General features: G+C 40.6%; 1 protein-coding gene across 4 annotated transcripts in view; it reads left to right on the top strand.

Annotated features, from left to right (window-relative positions):
* Positions 1-21,841, top strand: part of DENND1A (DENN domain containing 1A) — a 1,535,852-nt gene that overhangs the window by 900,721 nt on the left and 613,290 nt on the right. For all 4 annotated transcript variants that reach the window (XM_077478826.1, XM_077478827.1, XM_077478824.1 and 1 more), the window contains exon 12: positions 20,304-20,405. In XM_077478826.1, the coding sequence (XP_077334952.1) occupies positions 20,304-20,405 (102 nt within the window). The remainder of the gene's footprint in view (positions 1-20,303; positions 20,406-21,841) is intronic.

Genomic DNA, 21,841 nt, shown 5'->3' with positions numbered 1-21,841 from the left:
TGTCTTTGTACTCCTCACCTGGTTGCTGCCACACATGCTTGACACCATATACATTTTTCTTGGTCTCATTAGACCACAGGACATGGTTCCAGTAATCCACGTCCTTGCTTGTCTTCAATAAACTGTTTGCAGGCTTTCTTTTGCATCATCTTTCAAAGAGGCTTCCTTCTGGGATGACAGCCAGGCAGACCAATTTGATCCAGTGTGTAGTGTATTGTCTGAGCACTGACAGACAGACCCTTCAGCCTCTGCAGCAATGCTGGCAGCACTCATGTGTCTATTTCCCAAAAACAACCTCTGGATATGATGCTGAGCATGTGCACTCAACTTATTTGGTCGACCATTGCAAGGCCTGTATTGAGTGGAACCTGACCTGTTAAACAGCTGTATGGTAGCTCAGTTTCAGGGTCTTGGCAATCTTCCTATATTCTAGGCCATCTTTATGTAGAGCAACAATTCTTTTTTTCCAGTTTCTTAGCAAGTTCTTTTTGCCATGAGGTGTCATGTTGAACTTCCAGTGGTCAGTTTGAGAGAGTGAAAGTGATAACGCCAAAATTAACACACCTACTCCCCATTCACACCTGAGACCTTGTAACGATTCACATGACACTGGGGAGCGAAAATGGTTAATTGGGCCCAATGTAGACATTTTGACTTAGGGTTGTAGACATTAATGACTGTGTGCTGAGTTATTTTGAGCAAACAGCAAATTTACACTGTTATACAAGCTGTACACTCACTACATTACATTGTAGCAAAGTGTAATTTCTTCAGTGTTGTCACATGAAAATATATAATACAATATTTACAAAAATATGAGGGGTGTACTCACTTTTGGGGTGTTCTCTATACAGATTTGCAAACTGTATTAACAAGGATCATGGGCGAATATGAGGGAACAGGTTATGAAGCTGTCTATACCGCCAAACATCCATTGGGAAATGCCCATACTGCTCTCAAAGGGAATCAAGAGAGTAAACATTGTTCCTAAATTAACCTACCACATCTCACCTATTCGTCCGCTGCCCGTGACCTAAAAAAGGAACAATGCTTTCCAGGCTTAAACCAAAGGATGGCCTTAAGGGGAGCAAGAAGGGAAAAGGGGAGAAAACCACCCCTGTCTATTTATGAAATCCTTTAAGTTTAGTGCATAAATAGAAGTGGGGGAAGAAAACTCAGCCAGCCCTCTATGCATGCAAATAAGCCATGGAGCTTGATACAGGTTGCGACCAGCCAAGAACATCTTCAAGGGACCCAAATTAATCCTTAACATGAGGGTGCCGATTTCTCTGCAATGCGATGACCTCATAGTAGCGGCGATTGGCCGCGATGCCCAAACCACCCCTGCTTTCGGGGTGCTTCAAAATGTGTACAGCCAGGTGGGGCTGTTGCTTATTCCAAATAAACCGTATAAAGATGCTCAAAAAGAAGGGCCAATGAGATGGGTACCATTTGTAAGTAGAAGAGGATCCTGGGCAGAATATTTATTTTCAGTATATTTACACGGCCCATCCAAGAGAAGAAGATCCAATTCTCAATTAGATAGGCCTGTCTGGTGTTAAGCAGCTAAGGAAAACATTGATCATATTAATTTCCTTTGACATAACAAATCTTAAAGTTTTGAATTCACTCAAGTCTTACACTGTGTGATGCATAAAAATAGGGAATTGGAAAAAAAAGCAAAAAAAACAAAAAACTCAAGTTGTAACCTAATCAACCCTCCTAGTTCTTATGTTTTACTACCGTACAGTTGGTTTTTATGTAATAGATATGACAATGGAATGGGATCCCTTAGTTTAGCAGAAAGGCAGCACAGTGGTGTAGTGGTTAGCACTCTCACCTAGCAGTAAGAAGCGTCGCTGGTTCAAATCCCAACCACGACACTATTTTAATTTAATTTACAAGTAATGTGTGCAGAAGTCAAACAGAACTGACTACACCAAGAACTCCCAACCATGACACTACCTGCCTGGAATTTGCATGTTCTCCCTGTGCCTGCGTGGGTTTCCTCCGGGTGCTCCGGTTTCCTCCCACAATCCAAAGACATGCAGGTAGGTTAATTGGCTTCTGTCCAAAATTGGCCCTAGTATATGAATGGGGACCTTGGATTGTGGGCTTCTTGAGGGAGATAGAGATAGGGACAATTGTAGACACTCACTCAGGTTGAACTGGATGGACTGGTGTCCTTATTCAACCTAACTAACTATGAAACTATGAAGGGCTGACAACTTTTGTGATTTCACTCCACAAAACTGTGTGTGTGTGTGTTTTCAGACCACAACAGCAACATAAAGCAGAACTACGCTGTATATGGGCACCACAAACCAAAAATGCTATTTAAAGAAAACTCATCCATCCATCTGTGTCTTCATGTTTTTTTTTGTTGTTTTTTTTTGTTGTTTTTTTTTGCTGAGCAATCACTTTAAGAAACACAGCCTAGCATTTCTGACTGTGGCCATCTTGAGTAAGGGCAGATGATACATGTAGCATTTACTTCTTGGACTCTATCTGCCCTTAGCTCAGTCATGTAGGCAGAAGGGGGTGCTTAAAGCGGGAGTCCGCCGGGACTCCGCGTTTTTTTTTTTTTTTTTAAAGTCAGCAGCTACAAATACTGCAGCTGCTGACTCTTAAAATAGTGACACTTACCTGTCCAGCGCGCCCGCGATGTCGGCACCCAAAGCCGATCTCTAGATTGACACTCGAGTGCTGCCGCCGCCATCTTGGGTATGGGAATCAGGAAATGGAGCCTTTCGGCTTCATTTCCCGGTTCCCTACTGCGCATGCGCGAGCCGCGCTGCGCAATGAGGACGGTCCCCGCTGCCTCTGGGATCTGTGTGTTTCCCAGCAGGCAGCGGGGCACTTGCGGAAGGGGGCGGGCACTTGCGGAAGGGGGCGTAATGTACGCCCTTTTCCGCAGAGAGCTAGCCCGGAAGTGGGTGCAGTTACCTGGATTATCCAGGTAACTGCACCCCCCTCCCCCCTGAAAGGTGCCAATTGTGGCGCCGGAGGGGGGGAGGAATCCGATGAGCGGAAGGTCCATTTTAGGGTGGACCTCCGCTTTAACTGAGAAAGCCACTCCTGAAGACTCCCGGGATGTAATACTTAATTTGCCTAGGCCTGTAAATTAACTGAAAATGTGATGTTGATTGAGAGAGTGAAGTTCAGTTTTAGAAGATAAGTGTATTTCTGTCTGATCAACAACTATTTTTACAGACTCTTTAAATTATTAAAATGTAAAAAATGTTGTTTTGTTTGTTTTTTTGCCTTGATATACAGTTAAATTGGTTGTAAACTATTACATATACCCAGTGAAGTGACTGGCCTCAGTCCAAAATGTTCAGTTCTCAAACGAATCACACAGTAAAGCCTTTTTTAAACAGAAGCAAAGCATGTCTCATTTCTATCACAAATCCCGAAAATAAAGAATGTATACCTAGTTTTAGGATAAAAGGCAGGGGATAGGGGACGGGGGCCATGTACACCTCCCCTAATTTGCTTCTGTAGCCAACTGTACATCTAGAACCTGATTTATAATACATTTACACTCTAATATAATGTAGCCATTTATTCTGGACTATATACAGCTGTTTTAGGTTAGTTGGCCATGATCATTGCGTAGTGCATGGGAACTATGGACACAATTGATTACAGCCTATGGACTCGCACAGTGGTAGTATCAGACAGTCAATAATCAAGTCCCCAATCTAAACAATGTGAAACATAATAAAGCCTTCCTAATGTAGAAGACATTAAAGCATGTCTCTCTTCAGTCACAGATCTAAAAATAAGGAATCTATACCTTATTTTAGGCTAGTGACCGGAGCCATTTTTTTTTTTTGCTCCTATTGCCAATTGTCCAGAGCCGCTAGTTTTAAAAAAAAAAATCTGTAGTGAAAGGAAAGCATGCAGTTACCTTCTGTTTTAAAGCAGTAGTAAGCTCCACTTTGTCATGTTTACCTACAAGTAAACATATAATAATGCTTACCTGTAGGTAAAATGAATATCTGCAAAATATGCACCAGGGGGGATATTTACATGTTTTGCATGCAGAGTGATGTGCCACTATCATGACTTCTGCATACATGCGCGGGAGTGACATCATCACAACTCGGCCATTCAAGCTGCCGGATATATATATATATATATATATATATATATATAATATATATATAAACATTGTATATATTATGGGACCAGTCATTTGTCTTCACCTCTTTCAGCCAATCAGACTGATATAGAGGCTTGGAGGGCAAGCTGCTGGCCTCTCTTCCGGTCGCACTCCTTTGGGGGCATTGCCGGTAGTTTTTCACCCCCATGAACTATTTGTTTACACTTTTATCTGGCCTTTTTAGTTTGAGTGTTAGCTGCTGTTATTTTTTTGCATTGTTTTTTGGTTTAGCACAGTGTTTTCCCCCTATCACTCACCTTCTGTGTCTGTAGCAAGACCAAACATACCAGGGTATGTAAACTTTTGATCAGGGCTATTTGGGTGAATTCTGTTATTATGATTTAAAAAGGATCCAAACAACTATGTGATAATAAATGTTTTTTTGACATGATCAGTCATTATTTCAATATTAATGCCAAAATTTCAGAATTTCTGCATATCTATATATATATATATATATATATATATGTGTGTGTATATATATATATATATATATATATATATATATATATATATATATATATATATATATATATATATATTGTGGCAGCACGCAGGTAAAATCACCTGGTTGTATTCAGGATGGGAAATATGTGTGTCCTAGATTCAGGCTTTATGCAGACTTTTACAATTAGAGGGGAAGAGTTAATGAGCCCAGCTGTAGTAAGTGGGCTCATTAAGACCTCTACAAAAAAACCCATGCATGCATAGGGAGATGCTCCATCCTGGAACCAGTTTTGTGTGTATAGACTGGGGAGTCTGAGATCTGTTCTGTGCGGTGAGTTAACGCCTGTGTGGCAAACCCCTACAATAGGGACAGGGACTGGGGCAGCACAAGGCTGCACCCAGTTGTTAGACAGGGAGTCTACGTGTGTAGTTAGAGGTCAAGCTGACCAGGATTTATTTTCTTGTTTTATTTTGTTTGGCTGTTATATGTATCACTGCATGTAGCCTAAATAAACCGGATCTTTTGTTTTTTGCACCTACAACGCTGTCTGCTGTGCCTGACTTTGTGTTGTGAACCCATCCAGGGGGTCACACACACCCGCTACCGAGCGAACCCCCTCACAATATATATATATATATATATATATATATATATATATATACATGTATGTATATAAATTATATTATGAATTTGTATTCAGCCCCCTTTACTCTGATACCCCTAACTAAAATCTAGTGGAGCCATTTGCCTTTAGAAGTCACCTAATTAGTAAATAGAGTCCATCTGTGTGTATTTTAATCTCAGTATAAATATAGTTGTTCTTTGAAGCCTTTAGAGGTTTGTTAGAGAACCTTAGTGAACAAACAGTACCATGGTGGCCAAGGAACACACCAGACAGGTCAGGGATAAAGTTGGGCAAAATTTATAGCAGGGCTAGGTTATAAAAAACATCCCAAACTTAGAACCTCTCATGGAGCACTGTTCAACCCATTATCCGGAAATGGAAAGAGTATGGCACAACTGCAAACCTACCAAGACATGGCCGTCCACCTAAACTGACAGGCTGGGCAAGGAGAGCATTAATCGGAGAAGCAGCCTAAGAGGCCCATGGTAACTTTGCAGGAGCTGCAGTGATCCACAGCTCAGGTGGGTGAATCTGTCCACAGGACAACCTCTAGTCGTGCACACCACAAATCTGGCCTTTATGGAAGAGTGGCAAGGAGAAAGTTTTTGTTGAATGAAAGCCATAATAGGTTCAGTTTGCAGTTTGTGAGAAGCCATGTGGGGGACACAGCAAACATGTGGAAGAAGGTGCTCTGGTCAGATGAGACCAAAATTGAACTTTTTGTCCTAAAAGCAAAGCTATGTGTGGTCAAAAACTAACACTGCACATCACCCTGAACATATCATTCCCACTGTGAAACATGGTAGTGACAGCATCATGTTGTGGGGATGCTTTTCTTCAGAAGGGGCAGGAAAGCTGTTCAGAGTCGATGAAAATGGATGGAGCCAAATACAGGGCAATCTTAGATAAAACCAGTTAGAGCCTGCAAAAGACTTGAGACTGAGGCAGAGGTTCACCTTCCAGCAGGACAATGACCCTAAACATGCAGCCTGAGCTACAATGGAATGGTTTAGATCAAAGCATATTCATGTGTTAGAATTGCCCAGTCAAAGTTCAGACCTAAATCCATTTGAGAATCTGTGGGAATACTTGAAAATCGCTGTTCACAGACACTCTCCATCCAATCTGACAGAGCTTGAGCTATTTTGCAAAGAAGAATGGGCAACAAATGTCACTCTCTAGATGTGCAAATCTGGTAGAGCCATCCCCCAAAAGACTTGCAGCTGTAATTGCAGCGAAAGGTGGTTCTACGAAATATTGACTCGGGGGCTAAATACAAATAAGCACTTTTTACATATTTATTTGTAAACATTTTTCAAAACTATCATTTTACTTCCACTTCACAATTATGTGCCACTTTGTGTTGGTCTATCACATAAAATCCCAATAAAATAAATTCATGTTTTTGATTGTAAGATGATGTGTATGTATATATATATATTTATTTATTTATTATACAGTATCCCAGAAAAGTGAGTACACATGTGACAACACCGAAGAAATTATACTTTGCTACAATGTAAAGTAGTGAGTGTACAGCTTGTATAACAGTGTGAAGTTGCTGTCCTCTTAAAATAACTCAACACACAGCCATTGATGCCTAAACCTCTGGCAACAAAAGTGAGTACACCCCTACGGGAAAATGTCCAAATCGGTCCCAATTAGCCATTTTAACTCCCTGGTGTCCTGTGACGCATTAGTGTTACAAGGTCTCAGGTGTGAATGGGAGGCAGGTGTGTTCAATTTGGTGTTATCGCTCTCACTCTCTCGTACTGGTCACTGGAAGTTCAACATGGCACCTCATAGCAAAAAAACTCTCTGAGGATCTGACAAAAAGAATCACTGCTTTACTTAAAGATGGCCTAGGCTATAAGAAGATTGTCAAGACCCTGAAACTGAGCTGCAGCACAGTGGCCAAGACCATACAGTAGTTTAATACGATGGGGTCCACTCAGAACAGGTCTTGCCATGGTTGACCAAAGAAGTTGAGTGCACATGCTCAGCGTCATATCCAGTGGTTGTTTTGGGTAATAGACATATGAGTGCTGCCAGCATTGCTGCAGAGGCTGAAAGGGAGGGGGGGGGGGGGTTAGCCTGTCAGTGCTCAGACTATACGCCACACACTGCATCAAATTGATCTGCATGGCTGTCATCCCAGAAGGAAAGCCTCTTCTAAAGATGGTGCGCAAGAAAGCCCACAAACAGTTTTCTGAAGACAAACGGGCTAAGGGCATGGATTACTGGAACCATGTACTGTGGTCTGGTGAGACCAAGATAAACTTATTTGGATCAGATTGTGTCAAGCATGTGTGGCAGCAACCAGGTGAGGAGTACAAAGACAAGTGTGTCTTGCCTACAGTCAAGCATAGTGGTGGGAGTGTCATAGTCTGGAGCTGCACGAGCGCTGCCGGCACTGGGGAGATACAGTTCATTGAGGAAACCATGAATGCTGCAGGGCAGTATTCCAACATAACAACCCCAAACACACCTCCAAGACGACTACTACCTTGCTAAAGAAGCTGAGGGTAAAGGTAATAGACTAGCCCAAGCATGTCTCCAGACCAAAACCCTATTGAACATCTGTGGGGCATCCTCAAATTGGAAGATAGAGGAGTGCAAGGTCTCTAGCATCCACCAGCTCTGTGATGACGTCATGGTGGAGTGAAAGAGGACTCCAGTAGCAACCTGTGAACTCCATGTCCAAGAGGGTTAAGACAAAGCTGGAAAATAATGGTGGCCACACCACACAGTATTGACACTTCAGGCACAATTAGGAAATTTTCACTTAGGGGTGTACTCACTTTTGTTGCCAGTGGTTTAGACATTAATGGCTGCATGTTTAGTTATTTTGAGGGGAAAGCAAATTTACACTGTTATTCAAGCTGTACACCCACTACTTTACATTGTAGCAAAGTGTTATTTCTTCAGTGTTGTCACATGAAAAGATATGATACAATATTTACAAAAATATGAGGGGTGTACTCACTTTTGTGAGATACTGTGTATGTGTGTGTGTGTGTGTATATATATATATAATATATATATATATATATAATATGTATGTATATGTAAAATTGTAATACACTTGGGTTGTAAAGTCTGTTGGTGTTTTTGTATAATATCCTTTTACTTTGTATCTTACAATATTGTAATGTTTCCCAACATTTTCTGTGCATTGTACATTTTTTAAAACCGTCCACATTTTTTTCCCCTTCTTCTGTGTAAATAGATGCATTTTTGTATCTTTTATCTTGTTTAGTTTACTTGCTGCTTTCCATAAATTGACAGAATTACTGCCCACAATGCATAATTAAAATAGTCAGGTATCCATTAAGTGTTCTGCACAGCAGAGCAGTCTTAGACACAGCGGATAAGAGTTATATCATCTGTTACAGGTCACAAGGTTCCAGTGAGTTACTGGCGGTATCCCATTAAACCACATAGACATCAGTGTGCCCTGCTTTTATTTTTCAATTTTCCTATCATCAGAGCCATTTGTCTTCATATAAAAGATTTGTATTTAACAATCCATAAAGCAACTTCAAAGAAAAATAAACCAGCAACAGGCCATTAGGAGAGATAATGGAACTTGCTAAGAATACTGCTAATCAGGGCTCATGTAGCACTAAGAAACTGACAATGATCTGCACTAATATATAAAACCCCCACACTGTATGTTGTTTATACATGTGACTGAGGGGCTGTATACTGTAAGTGTGTTATTTATATCTGGCATTTCCTTTATTTTTGTAATTACTGCAGTGATGCATCTGAATTGTTGACAAATTTAAGAGCTTCAGTTTTCTGTCATGCCATTGCATTTTTTTTAACACAAACTTGTCATTATGTTTGTTTCCTGTCATAGCAAAGGTTTCTGTTTAGTTCTGGAAGCTGCTATTGTTTGGCAATTCCAGAGTCCAAGTGTCCATTATATATTCTGCTCTGCCTGATTCTAGGTGGGGTAGTGGAACACTATAAATATGATTGGTAATCAAAACAACCTATGTAGCGTTGCAATACCTTCTGAATTTTGCTGTTATTAACAGGCATTTATTAATACTAGCAATACACCCCCCCTCCCAAACCTACATCTGTCTGATCAGTATGTGAATAGACTGGTGCAAAACGGACAGGATGGACTTTTCAGGCTATAACAGACTTCTGCAAGATGTTGACTCCCTGTTGCATAGATGTAAATGAGATGGGTAAAATCTGGCCAACTACAGTAGGAGGCCAGAGAGCAGCAATTGTGTCAGGAACCATGAAACAGACTGAGACAAAAGTACAATCAAATCACACTTGTTTATTAATAAAAATAAAAAGATAAATTAAAAAAAAGCGTAGTCAAGCATAGCCAGAGTCCAGTAGCCAGATCGGGTAGTCAGCCAGTCCAAAGTTCATAATCCAGATTGGGTAATCAGCCAGTCCAGAAGTCAGGGATCCAAGGAGAGCAACTGCAAGCAGGATAAGAAGCCAGGAGGGATGTCAGCAAGCCAGTCTTGAAACAAACAGCAGGAGATGGTTCCTTGTGATGTGACCAACGCGAAGGCAAATGAAAGAGTGAGCTGGAAGGCAATAGGCAGATCAGACTAGCATCATCGGAAACAGCTGGTAACCGTGGAAAAAGAAGAGAGCTGGCAATTAGCCGACAGCTGAGCGGCCAGGAAGGGCTAAGCCAGCCCTGACACATTGCTATAGTGGGTAAGCAAGAGAACAAGCATAGCATGACAAAAGGCACGTGGAGAGTTTGCATAGGTGCCAAAAAAACATACAAAATAGTTGGTTTTGCTATCTGTGAATCCTGCCAGGAGCATAGATTGGGGTCACTCTGAACGTGCTCTCCACTTCTTTGGCTTTGTTTCTGCAAGGACTGCAAGTACATCTCCTGTATAACTGCTTCCACTACCAGCTAGCCTCGGTTTTGGTAATTTCCTTAGGGCATGGACTATAATCACACATATAGGTTGGGCTTGATAGACTTGTGTCTTTTTTCAACCTTACTATATAACTATGTAACTCTGACTTCTTCTCTCTATTCAGTGACTGTTACCACTTTATGTGGAGCTTTTTTCTTTCAAAAATTCTATCAAGATTCCATGCTGCACCATAGCCACTGTGACTTCTTTCTGTACCTTCTGGATTGCTCGACTCCTCTCTGAGCCCTTGGGAACCTTACCTGAACCTTTTTTTTTTTAGAAAATGTGTGGCTGTCTTATGATGTTACTTTGAGCACTGGATGTTGTGTGGGCACTCACCTTGGCACATGGTGAATCATATTAAGTTTGCCACAGGGTGCTATGCTGGTCCAGGACCATGGCCTGCCAATGACAGAGCCTTGTCCATGAAAATCCCTGTATGCACATTGTGGAAGGCCAAGCCAGGATAGAGTACAATCCTAATTTACCCTGCCCAGGGTGCAGGGCTTGCACCTGTGAAATCTGTTTTAGTGGGCTGGTGCTATGGAGGAGCACAGGCTGTGTTTGTTTAAATGGTGCGTCATGGCCAAGATGTAGGAGGACTAGATATTTAATATCAGCACCATTTTGTCAGTATTCCTGCAATCAAAGTCCAGCTGCTGCATCAACCTGACCTTCAGTAACTCAGGATGAGCATGAGATGCCTTTGACTTACATTATATTCAAGGATACCATTGCTATGCTTATTGACACTGTATGCCCTTGTTTAGTATCAGGGCAGACAGAGTCAGTTCAGCGAATCCCTAACATTGGCTAAATCTGCTAGAGCTTCCTAGTCCACTCACTCCTCACTCTTAAAGCCTTTCTTGAGTGGCTGGGAGTGGAGCCTCGCAATACCGGAAGTGACATGAGACTGGCGGAAGACGCCAGACAGTCATTATGTTTTTCGAGTTTTATTTTTTATATATGTAAGAGTCCAAGATGATTCATTTAATAAATTTAGAGTTGTTATTCTAATATACTACACCATTGGAGGTTTTTTCTTCTCTCCTCCCTTCCCCTTGGTGAGTTTCACGTAATTACGGATATAGAGGTGGATGTGGTGGCCTGGTGTTCATTTAACCAGTTTCAGGGATGGAGGGCCCCCTGGTGGTATAGCGCAAAACAGAGAAGGAGGAGGAGAAGACAAACGTGTGTCCACATTATCAAGCTGTGAAATTAAAGGGAGGTAGATATTGAGACAAGCAGGAGGGTTATCCAAGAGAGATGCTGACATAACTAAGGAGTGGAGGTGAGAGTTCTGTGAGCTCATTGTTGGATTGCATCTTTGTTGAAATATTCTCTCATGCTTGCGAGGAGTCCAGTTTTATCAATATACCATCCTAGAGACTCTTTATATTAATTATACTTTAATATATTATTTTTAGCAAAACTATTTCTGGACATATCTCTTATATTTATTGATATTATATGTGCCTTTTGAATTATAATTGCTTCATTATTTATATTTGAGGTTCATACATATATATACCTTTGTGCTGGATCACTATATATTAATTGACTCTTGTATGGTGACTGGCCTTACCCTGAAAAGCTATTTGCTCCTCCAAAACATTTTTTTCAACAATAGCCTATTGAAGAGGGCTTCCTGCAAAAATGGTGGTGAACCATGCTATTTCATGTAGCAAAATGCTGACATTCCCCGTAGAGCAGTGGTTGTCAATTTCTGAGCTAAAAGGGGCCTCAAATGAGGCCCCTGACATCACTAAAGGGTCACACATTAATGTTACAAAATATGTAATGCTTGAGAGCGCTGTCAGAAACTGCAGACCTAATAGTGGAAATGAGGGTCAGAGAAAGTGGCTATTCTAAATTTTTGCAGGCAATATGCTGCAGAAGACAATATAAACTGGGGATGTGTTACATGAGGCTAGTAGGGATCAATGTTCCCACTACAAACTGCTGAGGTCCGAAGGCCACACTTCATTTACCAAAATATTATATGCGGCCCTCGGTAATTGGGCACTCTCATCTGTCAGATGAGGGATAAGTTTTGGCCTTCTGGTCTTGGGTAATTGTAAATCTTTTGGTCCAGGGTATATTTTCCTGGAGCTGCAAACTGGAGTTTCAGACTCTGCCTTTTCCCTGCTAAATGCTCTCAAATTTGTTTCTCTCCATGAAAAAAATAGTTCCTAGTTTCAAAAGTTCTGAATGGCATTGGCCAGGTCAGTCATTGTCTCCCTCCTTCCAGGGAATTTTCTGGCCTCAGTAAACATTTAGAATGCTTACTTGAATGTTCTAATTTTTCTCCTTATTAACGCTATCAACATAATGCTGAGGACTTTCAGAATTACACTTTTGCCTTCCTTTTGACCAGTCCACAGTCCCCCTGGTCTTCCCTATGGTGATTGCCCCAGTCCTAGCTCTGCTTCTCAGGGAGTACACTGTGTGGGTTACCTAGACAATATTCGGCATTAAGATCAGTTCTCCCCATCCCTTTTAGCCAATGTCCTACCAACAGTGTGAACTCTGCACTGAGTCAGTTAGATTCTCAACCTTGGGAAGGCTTTGCTGGAGTTGGCTTACTAATTGAAGTACCTGGGCCTGACCCTAGATATGGCTCTGTGTAGGATCTTTCTGTCACAAAACAAATTTTTGTCCCTTTGATCATGTGCCCTGACCCTTTGGTCACTGGGATCAGTTTAGGCACAAAGCTTGAGCATATGACAGTAGCCTTCTTCAAGCCAGTAGTCTACACCAAGTTTCACTAAAGACCATTGCAACTCAGCATTCTGGCAGCATGTTACAAACCATCTTAATCCTTTGAATTCCCCATGCATCTGACCTGCAAGTCCAGACTCTTCCTGGCTTGGTGGATTTCTAAATCTCTGCACTGCAGTTAGGAGAGAAACCCTGTCCCCCCAAACTATTGGAAGATTTTCACAATGGATGCCAATCTTTCTGGCTACATTTACATTTGACTAGAAAAAACAATGGACTTTAAAGGCACGCATCGTAAAATGTAACAATTTATTTGTCTACATAAACATTTTCCACATAGTACAATAATTGTAAACTTCTAAAATATTATTGGACAGCACGTGGCTCCCCTTGAGGATATAGTATCATATATTATAATAATACTGATCTAAATATCTTTACTTATATCAATCCTTCAGTTTAGGGATTCCACTTGTCCTAAATATGTCTTCCTGCTAATATGTCCCACTCAACATTTTTTACGACCATGATGTCGCTTCTTCAGGAACTTTGTTATATCTATTCAAGTAAACGCTCGAAAGCCGCCTTTCAAACACATTAGGAATATTCTCTTATCTAACCTCAGTTGCACCTCACTTTATTTTTTTATATAGCACATTTCTTTTGTGTACATTAATATCAAAGTATCCTTTGACCTGCATAGCAGACCAACCCAGGTTCTTAATGACAGCCTGATATGACATGCATATGACAGACTTTATGCAAGCTTGCATGAAGTAACCAATTTGCAAAACTTGCTAAGTTGGGGCAACATACCTTTTCCTGAATGTGTTTTCTGAATTTTGTATAGAGTGAGAAAAGGGACACAAAACTGATAAGATTTTTTACTGCTGTCTGGTGCTTTAATAGAGAGATTTACACTCACATACTGTGGCATTGTTTTACCAGATGGAAAGAGAGGTTAAGTCTCCAAGAGCAACACAGAAAGACACAAGCATGCTTTTCTTTTAGGAGTATGTGAGGGCTAAAACACTGTAAGAATTTTATTTCCATGTCCCTCTTGCAGATTTCCCCTCACTTCCTGTCTGGTGAAACTGTTGAGAGTAGTTCTATTTAGTACAGCAAGTGAGCACTGTCACCCTATGACAGGAAGTGTGTCACAGTAGCTTACAGCATTGTTTTTGGGTATAGATGTGCTGTAAACAATGTAGCTTGGTTACCTCCCTACTCTTAGCCAGTGAAAAGAAAATAAAGAACTAGAACCACACTGATGAGCTCATCCCTGTGTGCTTTGCTCCTGTCATTGTCTTCCCTGTTAGTGCATGTGTACTGCAGCACACCTGACTGGTCCTGCTGCATCCCCCCTCCTCCAGTCTGGGTTTTATCTTACAGGGCTGATCTCAAGTGTAATTCAGGTGCTTACACTAGGTGTGTCTAAAAATACTTTTAATGATTGTTTAATGAATACATGACCACATTCATTGGTGTTTTAATTTATATCTGCCTGGAGTCCAGCTTTAATGAAATCCCACTCAGATTTACAATCTGAAAAAGCAATTGATCAGACAGATGTGGTTACCCCTGATCTGGCCTTTGACCTTTCCACTATTTGATCCTGGTACAATCCCCCACCCCCATCCCAGTGAATATTCCACTGTTCTGCCAGTCCTTAACCTTCCTCTGCAGTAGCCGACCAAGCACAGGTGATTGTGAGGTTCTTATCATAACCAGCTGCCACAAACTGACTAATGAAAACAATCTGTCTGAGTTTCTTTACTAGCATAACTCCAGTTAGATGACAGTAACAGATTCAGTACCAAAGAGATCAATCTGTAATTTATCCTAATACCATAGCAAAATGCAGTCAGTCAGTGACACCACTGGTAATCCATGTTCACTTGAACAAGTCAAGCTATAGTAGTATTAGCATAATTCCCTAACACACAGTCTTTATCTCAAACATCCAAATGTCAGTTCATACCACCAATATCTGAAAAAATAATCTGGAGCATTAAAGCATGTGCAATAATCAAACTGCCACCCAGTCAGTCTATATTTGAAGAAACACCTCCCTATTTTGCTAAACCTGTTAAAGTCTAGGAAGATTCAGGAAACATGTAGGACTATATTCCTCAGTGTTTATATTGGTAGCCAACACATTTATCGTGAATACTTAATTGTTTATGTACTTTATTCGGTAGTGTAAGTCTGTGTCACACGCCTAACAATATAGACCCCTGGTGCCTGATACATGGTCCTCCGGTCTGCTGCATGCAACCTGCAGGCTATTGCACACCATTTGGGCAGCAGAGCAGGGGTGCTGGTCGCTTGAACACTGTTAAGTAACGTAATTACCAATGGTAGGGATGTGTGTGTGTGTGTGTGTGGGGTGGGGGCCATATTAATTATTGCTGCCATGACCAGCAATGCAATGGAGAAGGAGATCATTTCCACTGCCATGACCACAAACGCAGGGTGGGTTGGGGGTTAACCTTCACTGCCACTGACCACCAATGTGATTACATTTCACTGCTAGTGACCACCAATGTTGGGGGGTTTAATAGTACTGACACCAGTGCTGGGAGCTATTATTGCAGCCAATGTTGTGGGCTAGCACTAGAGGCCCTCTGTAATTTTCAAGTTAACAACCACTGATATAGACAGGTTAAGGCAGACTGCAGTCCCTAGGTAGCAGCATTGACCCCATATTCCCTTTATTTGATAATATTAAGGATTACCATAGGCACAAAGAAGCTGTCACATTTTCATTATCTGTACTGAAGCTTTTTAAAACCCCGGAGAGCCTAGCTGTCTATTATACATTCTGTACAGACAGTTTGTAGTGGCTTAAGAAAAGATTTCTAGAAGTAAGCAATTCTTTCATTGTATCAAAAGAGACTCCAAACAGAGAGAAACATAATCTTGCCACGGTACAAAGCATTGTAAGGCATCATGTGGAATAATATGCAGTTCAGTTTTGGGCACCAATTCACAAAAAGGATATTGAGAAACTGGAAGAGAAGGGCAACCAAACTGAAAAGTAGCACTGAGGACCTAAGCTGTGTAACTGTATATGACATGCCTGCCTCATCAGGTACCAACTGCCCACAATACATGTGAAGTGATAGACAGGTGCACAGCTTTGACCAGTTGTACAGTGCCCCTGATTTACTGCAGGATCATGAATGTTGCATTTGGGACTCCTAGACCCTAATAATGACCCATGCTTGACCCCACTCGATACCAGTCCTTACCTATACTCAGAATTATTAGACATGCTTGCTGCAGACCAACCAGTGCATGTCTACCAGCTGGTGCCAACTCTCTACAGTATCTTACCTGGCCTTCCATATATACTTTATTGCAAAACTCAACATATTACTACCACCATGCAAATAAAACCAACCAGCAATCTGCTTTGCCTTCTTCAGCAGCTTAAGGTTTCTTAGACAATTGACACTGTTTTCCGTATATTCAAACTTTATAAGCATCCTCAAAAGCTAAATGCATTAAAGAACAGTCAAAACAATAGTCAGAAGGGCTGATGTGCAAAATCTTGAGTAAAATTGAATTTGTTATTCCTAATAATCAATCAAATTGCTTTTTTTTCCTTATCCTTGTGTATTAGCTTTGTGAATTAAGTCTATTATCTGGTTAGGATAAAGAAAGCATGCTTTAGGGTGACACATTGTTGTGTGCATGCAGCTTTGGAACTACTTTAATAGCCAAATCTTTGAAAGATTGGTCTGTCCACATGAAGAAAGTAAATGTCCTGTGCTGTTCATTCTGCTAGTGTGTGAGCTGCATTTTTGTACAAATGGACTTACCGTATAGAATAAGAATACAACTCTTACCCCTTTGATAAATGGATGAGAAATATTTAAAAACTGTATATGTTAATGGACTTTACAATGTGTATATGCCCTAACAGTTGTAGTTTAGAATATCCTACCTGTAAAGGACCTGTGTTTTTTTTTTTTTTTCTTGTATTTTACTATTTTAGTTATATTTGGTAACTCTCGGTGTTTATAAACACATTTTGCATCTGCAGCATTATTGGGTGCATAAATGTGCATTTGGCTCCATCATAAACTTTCTTCTTGAATTAATAGATATTTAGAGGCAACACGCGCAACTCGAGCTGCCTTAAGAAACATCCTGAAAGTCTCTTGGAATCTGCTTTTAGTTTCAGATTTTTTTCAGAGTTCCCCTATGAGACACTGAATTGAGTATCACATACCTCCTGCTTCCTTAAGATTAAAGACAAGCTCCTTTTAACTTCAACATTGGGGAATTGCACACACATGGAGAAGAATAGCATGGGGGATTGTGTTGTTTCCTACAAATTCCTGTTTTTAGGAAGGAGTTTTACTGTTTTTCTGGGTAAGATAATTAAACATATTAGGTGGAATAAAAAAAAAAAAATGTGGCATCTGTTGTAGAATATATATCACACATGTTTGTTAAATCAATATTTAATAAAGCCATTCAATATTTAGCATGGTCTTGTGGAGAGGCCACTTAGCCAGGCTTTAAGTTAGAGCACATACATCACCTGAAGGATAGTGTGTGGGGGGGTGGCTGTACTACTTAGCTGCAAAATTCCAACAACTGGATAACCCTCTGAAATAGGGCCAACATGGCCATATACTACAAGCGTCTGATGACGGTAATATGAGATTGCATCTATCTTTTCGGAGATTGGAGTATTTGATGGTGAAAGAGATTAGATCTTTTTGGGATATCAGCATGCTCACTGAGTAACTTGCATTGGAACAGATTCCACGTGAGCTGAGGTTTAAAAAGTTCCCTACTTTTGAAGTTTTTGATAACGGTTTTAAGAATGAATGGACTTTTGTCTGCTTGTTCCTCAAAACTGACTCCAGTTATCATTGATTGCCAGAAGGAACTGGATAAGCTACAAAGCGAGATATCTGTTGCAGAAAAATCTATCCGCTTTACAAAATTAAACAGGCTTCTCTGAGCTTTATAGCCATTTAAATAAAACATTTGGATTAGCTGGAGAATGAGGTGATCGCAGGAAAAAAGGATAAAATGACCAGTGACCGCTTGGACTATGAGAGTAACAATGTATACACATGGAAAAAAATAATTCTCTGGATAACCACGTAAAGCTTCTGTCAAGAAAGAGGTCAGTTCTTCTATACTGAATATTTAATTGATATACTAGTGGCAACTGCCTCTGACTCTTCCCCTGAATCTAGCAGTCGGCTGACTGGTGGTAATCGCTCCGTGAATGTACAGAATTTAAACAGGAATGAGAAAGAAGAATACTTACATTGAATCAGATATAAGATCATGGGACCAGCTGTCAGGGGAAAAAAACTCCTCCAGTGAAGCCAAGGGAAAGGAAAAACAGATTCTTGTGGTAGGGGACTCAATTATTAGGAGGACAGAGAGGGCAATCCGTCAAAGACCTGAAGAACCAAACTGTGTGTTGTTTACCCAGGCGCTTTTGTTCGGCACATCAGGGATATGGTGGACAGATTACTGGGAAGGGGCTTGGGAAGAAGACCAAGCTGCCATGACATTGGCACCAATATCAAACTCAGAGTAGGATGTGTGTACTAAAAAAATGATTTTAAGGCCTTAGGAGCTAAATTGAGGAATTGAACTGCCAAGATAGTATTCTCAGAAATGCTACCGGTACCTCGAGCCACACCTTAAAGGCAGCAAGAGATTAGGGAAGTAAACAAGTGGCTTGAGGAGCTGGTTTAGAAAGGAGAGGTTCAGGTTCCTGGGGAACTAGGCCAACTTCTCAGTTGGTTACCAGCTCTTTAGCAGGGACGGACTGCACATAAATGGGGAGGATGCAGCTTGGCTGGGAAAGACAATGTCCGAAAAGTTAAAGGGCTTTTAAACTAGGAGACAGGGGGAGGGCCAAGATGTAGAGATAGTCAGCGTGGAACTAATTTCAGAGGGTAGTATTGGGGGTATTAGTGGTAAGTTGACTAAATTGCATCCAAATTGCAACCTCGGAACAACCAAAAAGGAAATAGTATGCACCTGGACAAAACTACGTGGCTTGTTTACTAATGCCAGGAGCTTAGCTGACAAGTTGAGAGAACTTGAGCTGCTGTTGTATGAGTTGGATTTAGATTGTGCAGGAATTTCAGAGACTTGATTCAACAGCTCTCATGATTGGCTGGCAATCATTCAAGGGTATTTCCTATATCACAGCGATAGAGAGGGTAAAAAAAGGGGATGGGTATGCCTTTATATCAAGAATGACAACATCACTAATGGAGCAAGGGAGGGGGTGTAATCCTATGGGTAGAGCATCAAAGGTAGGAAACCCAAGGGGAAAGTAATACTGGGAGAATGCTATAGGCCCCTTAATCAGGGGGAGGCAGACCTATCACATGGCAGCAAGGATGGGAAGTGTCATTGTAATGGGGGATTTTAATTATCCACATATAGACTGGGCGGAAGGAACCACACATTTGCTAGGGTTAGCCATTTCCTAAATGGATTGGAGGACAGTTTCATGGGTCAGTTGGTAAATGCGCCAACAAGAAACAAAGCGTTACTAGACCTACTGATTTCTAACAATACAGACCTGATCGTGGATGTAGAAATACAGGGCAATTTAGGAAACTGTGATCACAGGTCAATAAGTTTCAGCATAAATTACACAAATGTGAAACACAAGGATAATACAAAGACACCAAATTTCAAAAGAGCCAACTTCCCTAAACTACGATTCTCGCTAGAAGATATAAAATGGGAACAGTATCCTAGGAACCAAGAACATGGAGGAAAAATTATTGAAAAGAAGAAAATGGGATTAAATTGTAGGCGAGATGTAAACCTGTGAGAAAGGAATGATAATAATGTGGTAACTGTATTACGTTGTAGTGAATGGTGTATGTAAGAATAATTAATAATACAATTATTATTATGAAATAGTATGTACATGCTTTGATGAAAAAGTGTCATACCAAAGATGTATCTGTTTTTTCTATACAGTGGGTTGAAAATGTTTTGTTACCAAAAAGAGGTGGGGAAAAACACGTAAAAAGGAAGTCGTCTGGATTTTTAGCTTAAATACCAGAAAACCTGTGGGTCTCAACTTTGAATGGGATGTTTCCTGTTATTATAAATAGTGAGAGCATCCCATTCTGATCTCCAGATATATGAAATACAGTGTGATAATAAAATATAACAACATAGATGTGCACTGGGTACTGACTGTCTGATGCAGAGCTTCTTGTCACTGTGTTAATCTCTGATCTACACCTATAAATACAATTTTTAAAAATGACAAAAACAGTCTGTTGGTTGGTGATTTTATTAGATTGAGGTAAATGTACAGAGAGGTGTACTGCATTAGGTAGAACAATAAAGCATTTCATTTTGGAGAATATAATTTTTGTTCAGCATATTTTCTTTTTTTGATTTCAGAAAGTAAAAGGTATGAACCTGGAAGATATAATAATTCTGAATGTAGATACAAATACCTTGGAGACGCCATTCGATGACCTTCAGAATTTACCAAGTGAAGTGGTAAGTAGCGGTTAGTTTATCAAGTATTGTTTGCAGGTTCGTTTTTACCTACTTTTTACCTTGAGTAGCAACTCTTTTCCACTACAAATTTTCTTGTAGTCTAAAAGTTGATAACATTAATTTTATTAAAGTATACCTGTAGTGCATTGGTTCACCTTAGGCTGCTGTCACACTGCATGGTAAAAGTGCATATGTATTTTTGCCGTTTTTTTTTTGGATTCCTGACTCCAATGGTGCACCTATGAAACTTGGAAATGTGACTCAAAAAATATGGCAAACACTCGATGTAGATGCATTTTTTGTGTTTTTTCTATAGAATTCAATCGAAGATGGGTTTTTGGTGTGCTTTTGAAAAATTATCTGTTTAGCTGCAGTAGTAATTTGTTGACAAAGTTTAAAATTATGATAGGTCAAGTATGTGGGTTTGCTATTCAGGAGTGCCACTGCAGGATCTGGGGTTAAGTGGGTATCAAAGAGCTTAGAGGGCATCTCAAAGATTTATGACCAAAACATTATAGCTACGGGACAATCCCACCAAATGTGAAGGCGCGACCTTCAACACTACAGCCTCAGAAGCAGTGGGGAGAGTGCTGTGGGAGAATTTTAGCGATCCTGGTTGGGACCAAATACCATTTGAGCAACACTTTATAGTTGGTTTCAAGAGCTACAATATTCTTTCAAAAGGGTTTGGTTGCCTGCCAAATATGTGACCATGCGACTACTGAGTCTAGGTTAATATTTTGATCTCTCTCCTATTTTGTGACATAGACAGGGGGATTTGTGGATATAGATTCCAACAGTTGATCATATAATGTTTAAGGCCTCTTCTATGGGGGCCACTTTTGCAAACTCTTTCAAATAAGGATAGTTGAGAAACCAAAGGATCAGAAGGCTTAAGGGGAGTAAAAAAGTATTTGATCTGTATGTAACGAAAAACTTCAGAGGAGGCAATTTCATGTGATTCACAAAGGGAGGGGGTGGTTTTATTTTGGAGAAAAGAAAGTAAAGGATTATGGGTTGATTGAAGGCCAAAGTGGGGCTTGAGTCTGTCCCAGAGGGTAAAGCTATGTTGCATGATTGGACTTGAGATCGAGCACCTATGGAACGGTGTCAGACAGAGGAGGTTCGCAACTGACAAGAGGTTGCAGTCAACTGACACAAGTGTCACCCAAAGTGGAGTCTTCTTAGTAGCATGATATTTGAGGAGTCGGCCATTTGTGAGGCATTGTAATATTTTGCAAAATTAGGTAGACCTAATCCATCTCAAGTTTAGGGGTGTAGAGGGTATTGAGAGAGAGATAAGGTCTATGGACACCCCATATAAATAAATATACCCGCTGTTGCAATATCCAGAGGTAGTGTGACAGCACTGGGATTGAAAGCACACGGGAAAGGTATAAAAGTTTTGCTAAAATAGACATGTTCACCACTGTGAC

This window comes from Lithobates pipiens, unplaced genomic scaffold (genome assembly GCF_037356315.1).
Source record: "Lithobates pipiens isolate NorthernLeopardFrog02 unplaced genomic scaffold, aLitPip1_a1.2 Scaffold_1, whole genome shotgun sequence".
In the NCBI taxonomy this organism is placed as follows: domain Eukaryota; kingdom Metazoa; phylum Chordata; class Amphibia; order Anura; family Ranidae; genus Lithobates; species Lithobates pipiens.
The sequence above is the reverse complement of the archived record's forward strand: the minus strand, read 5'-3'. Positions and strand labels throughout refer to the sequence as shown.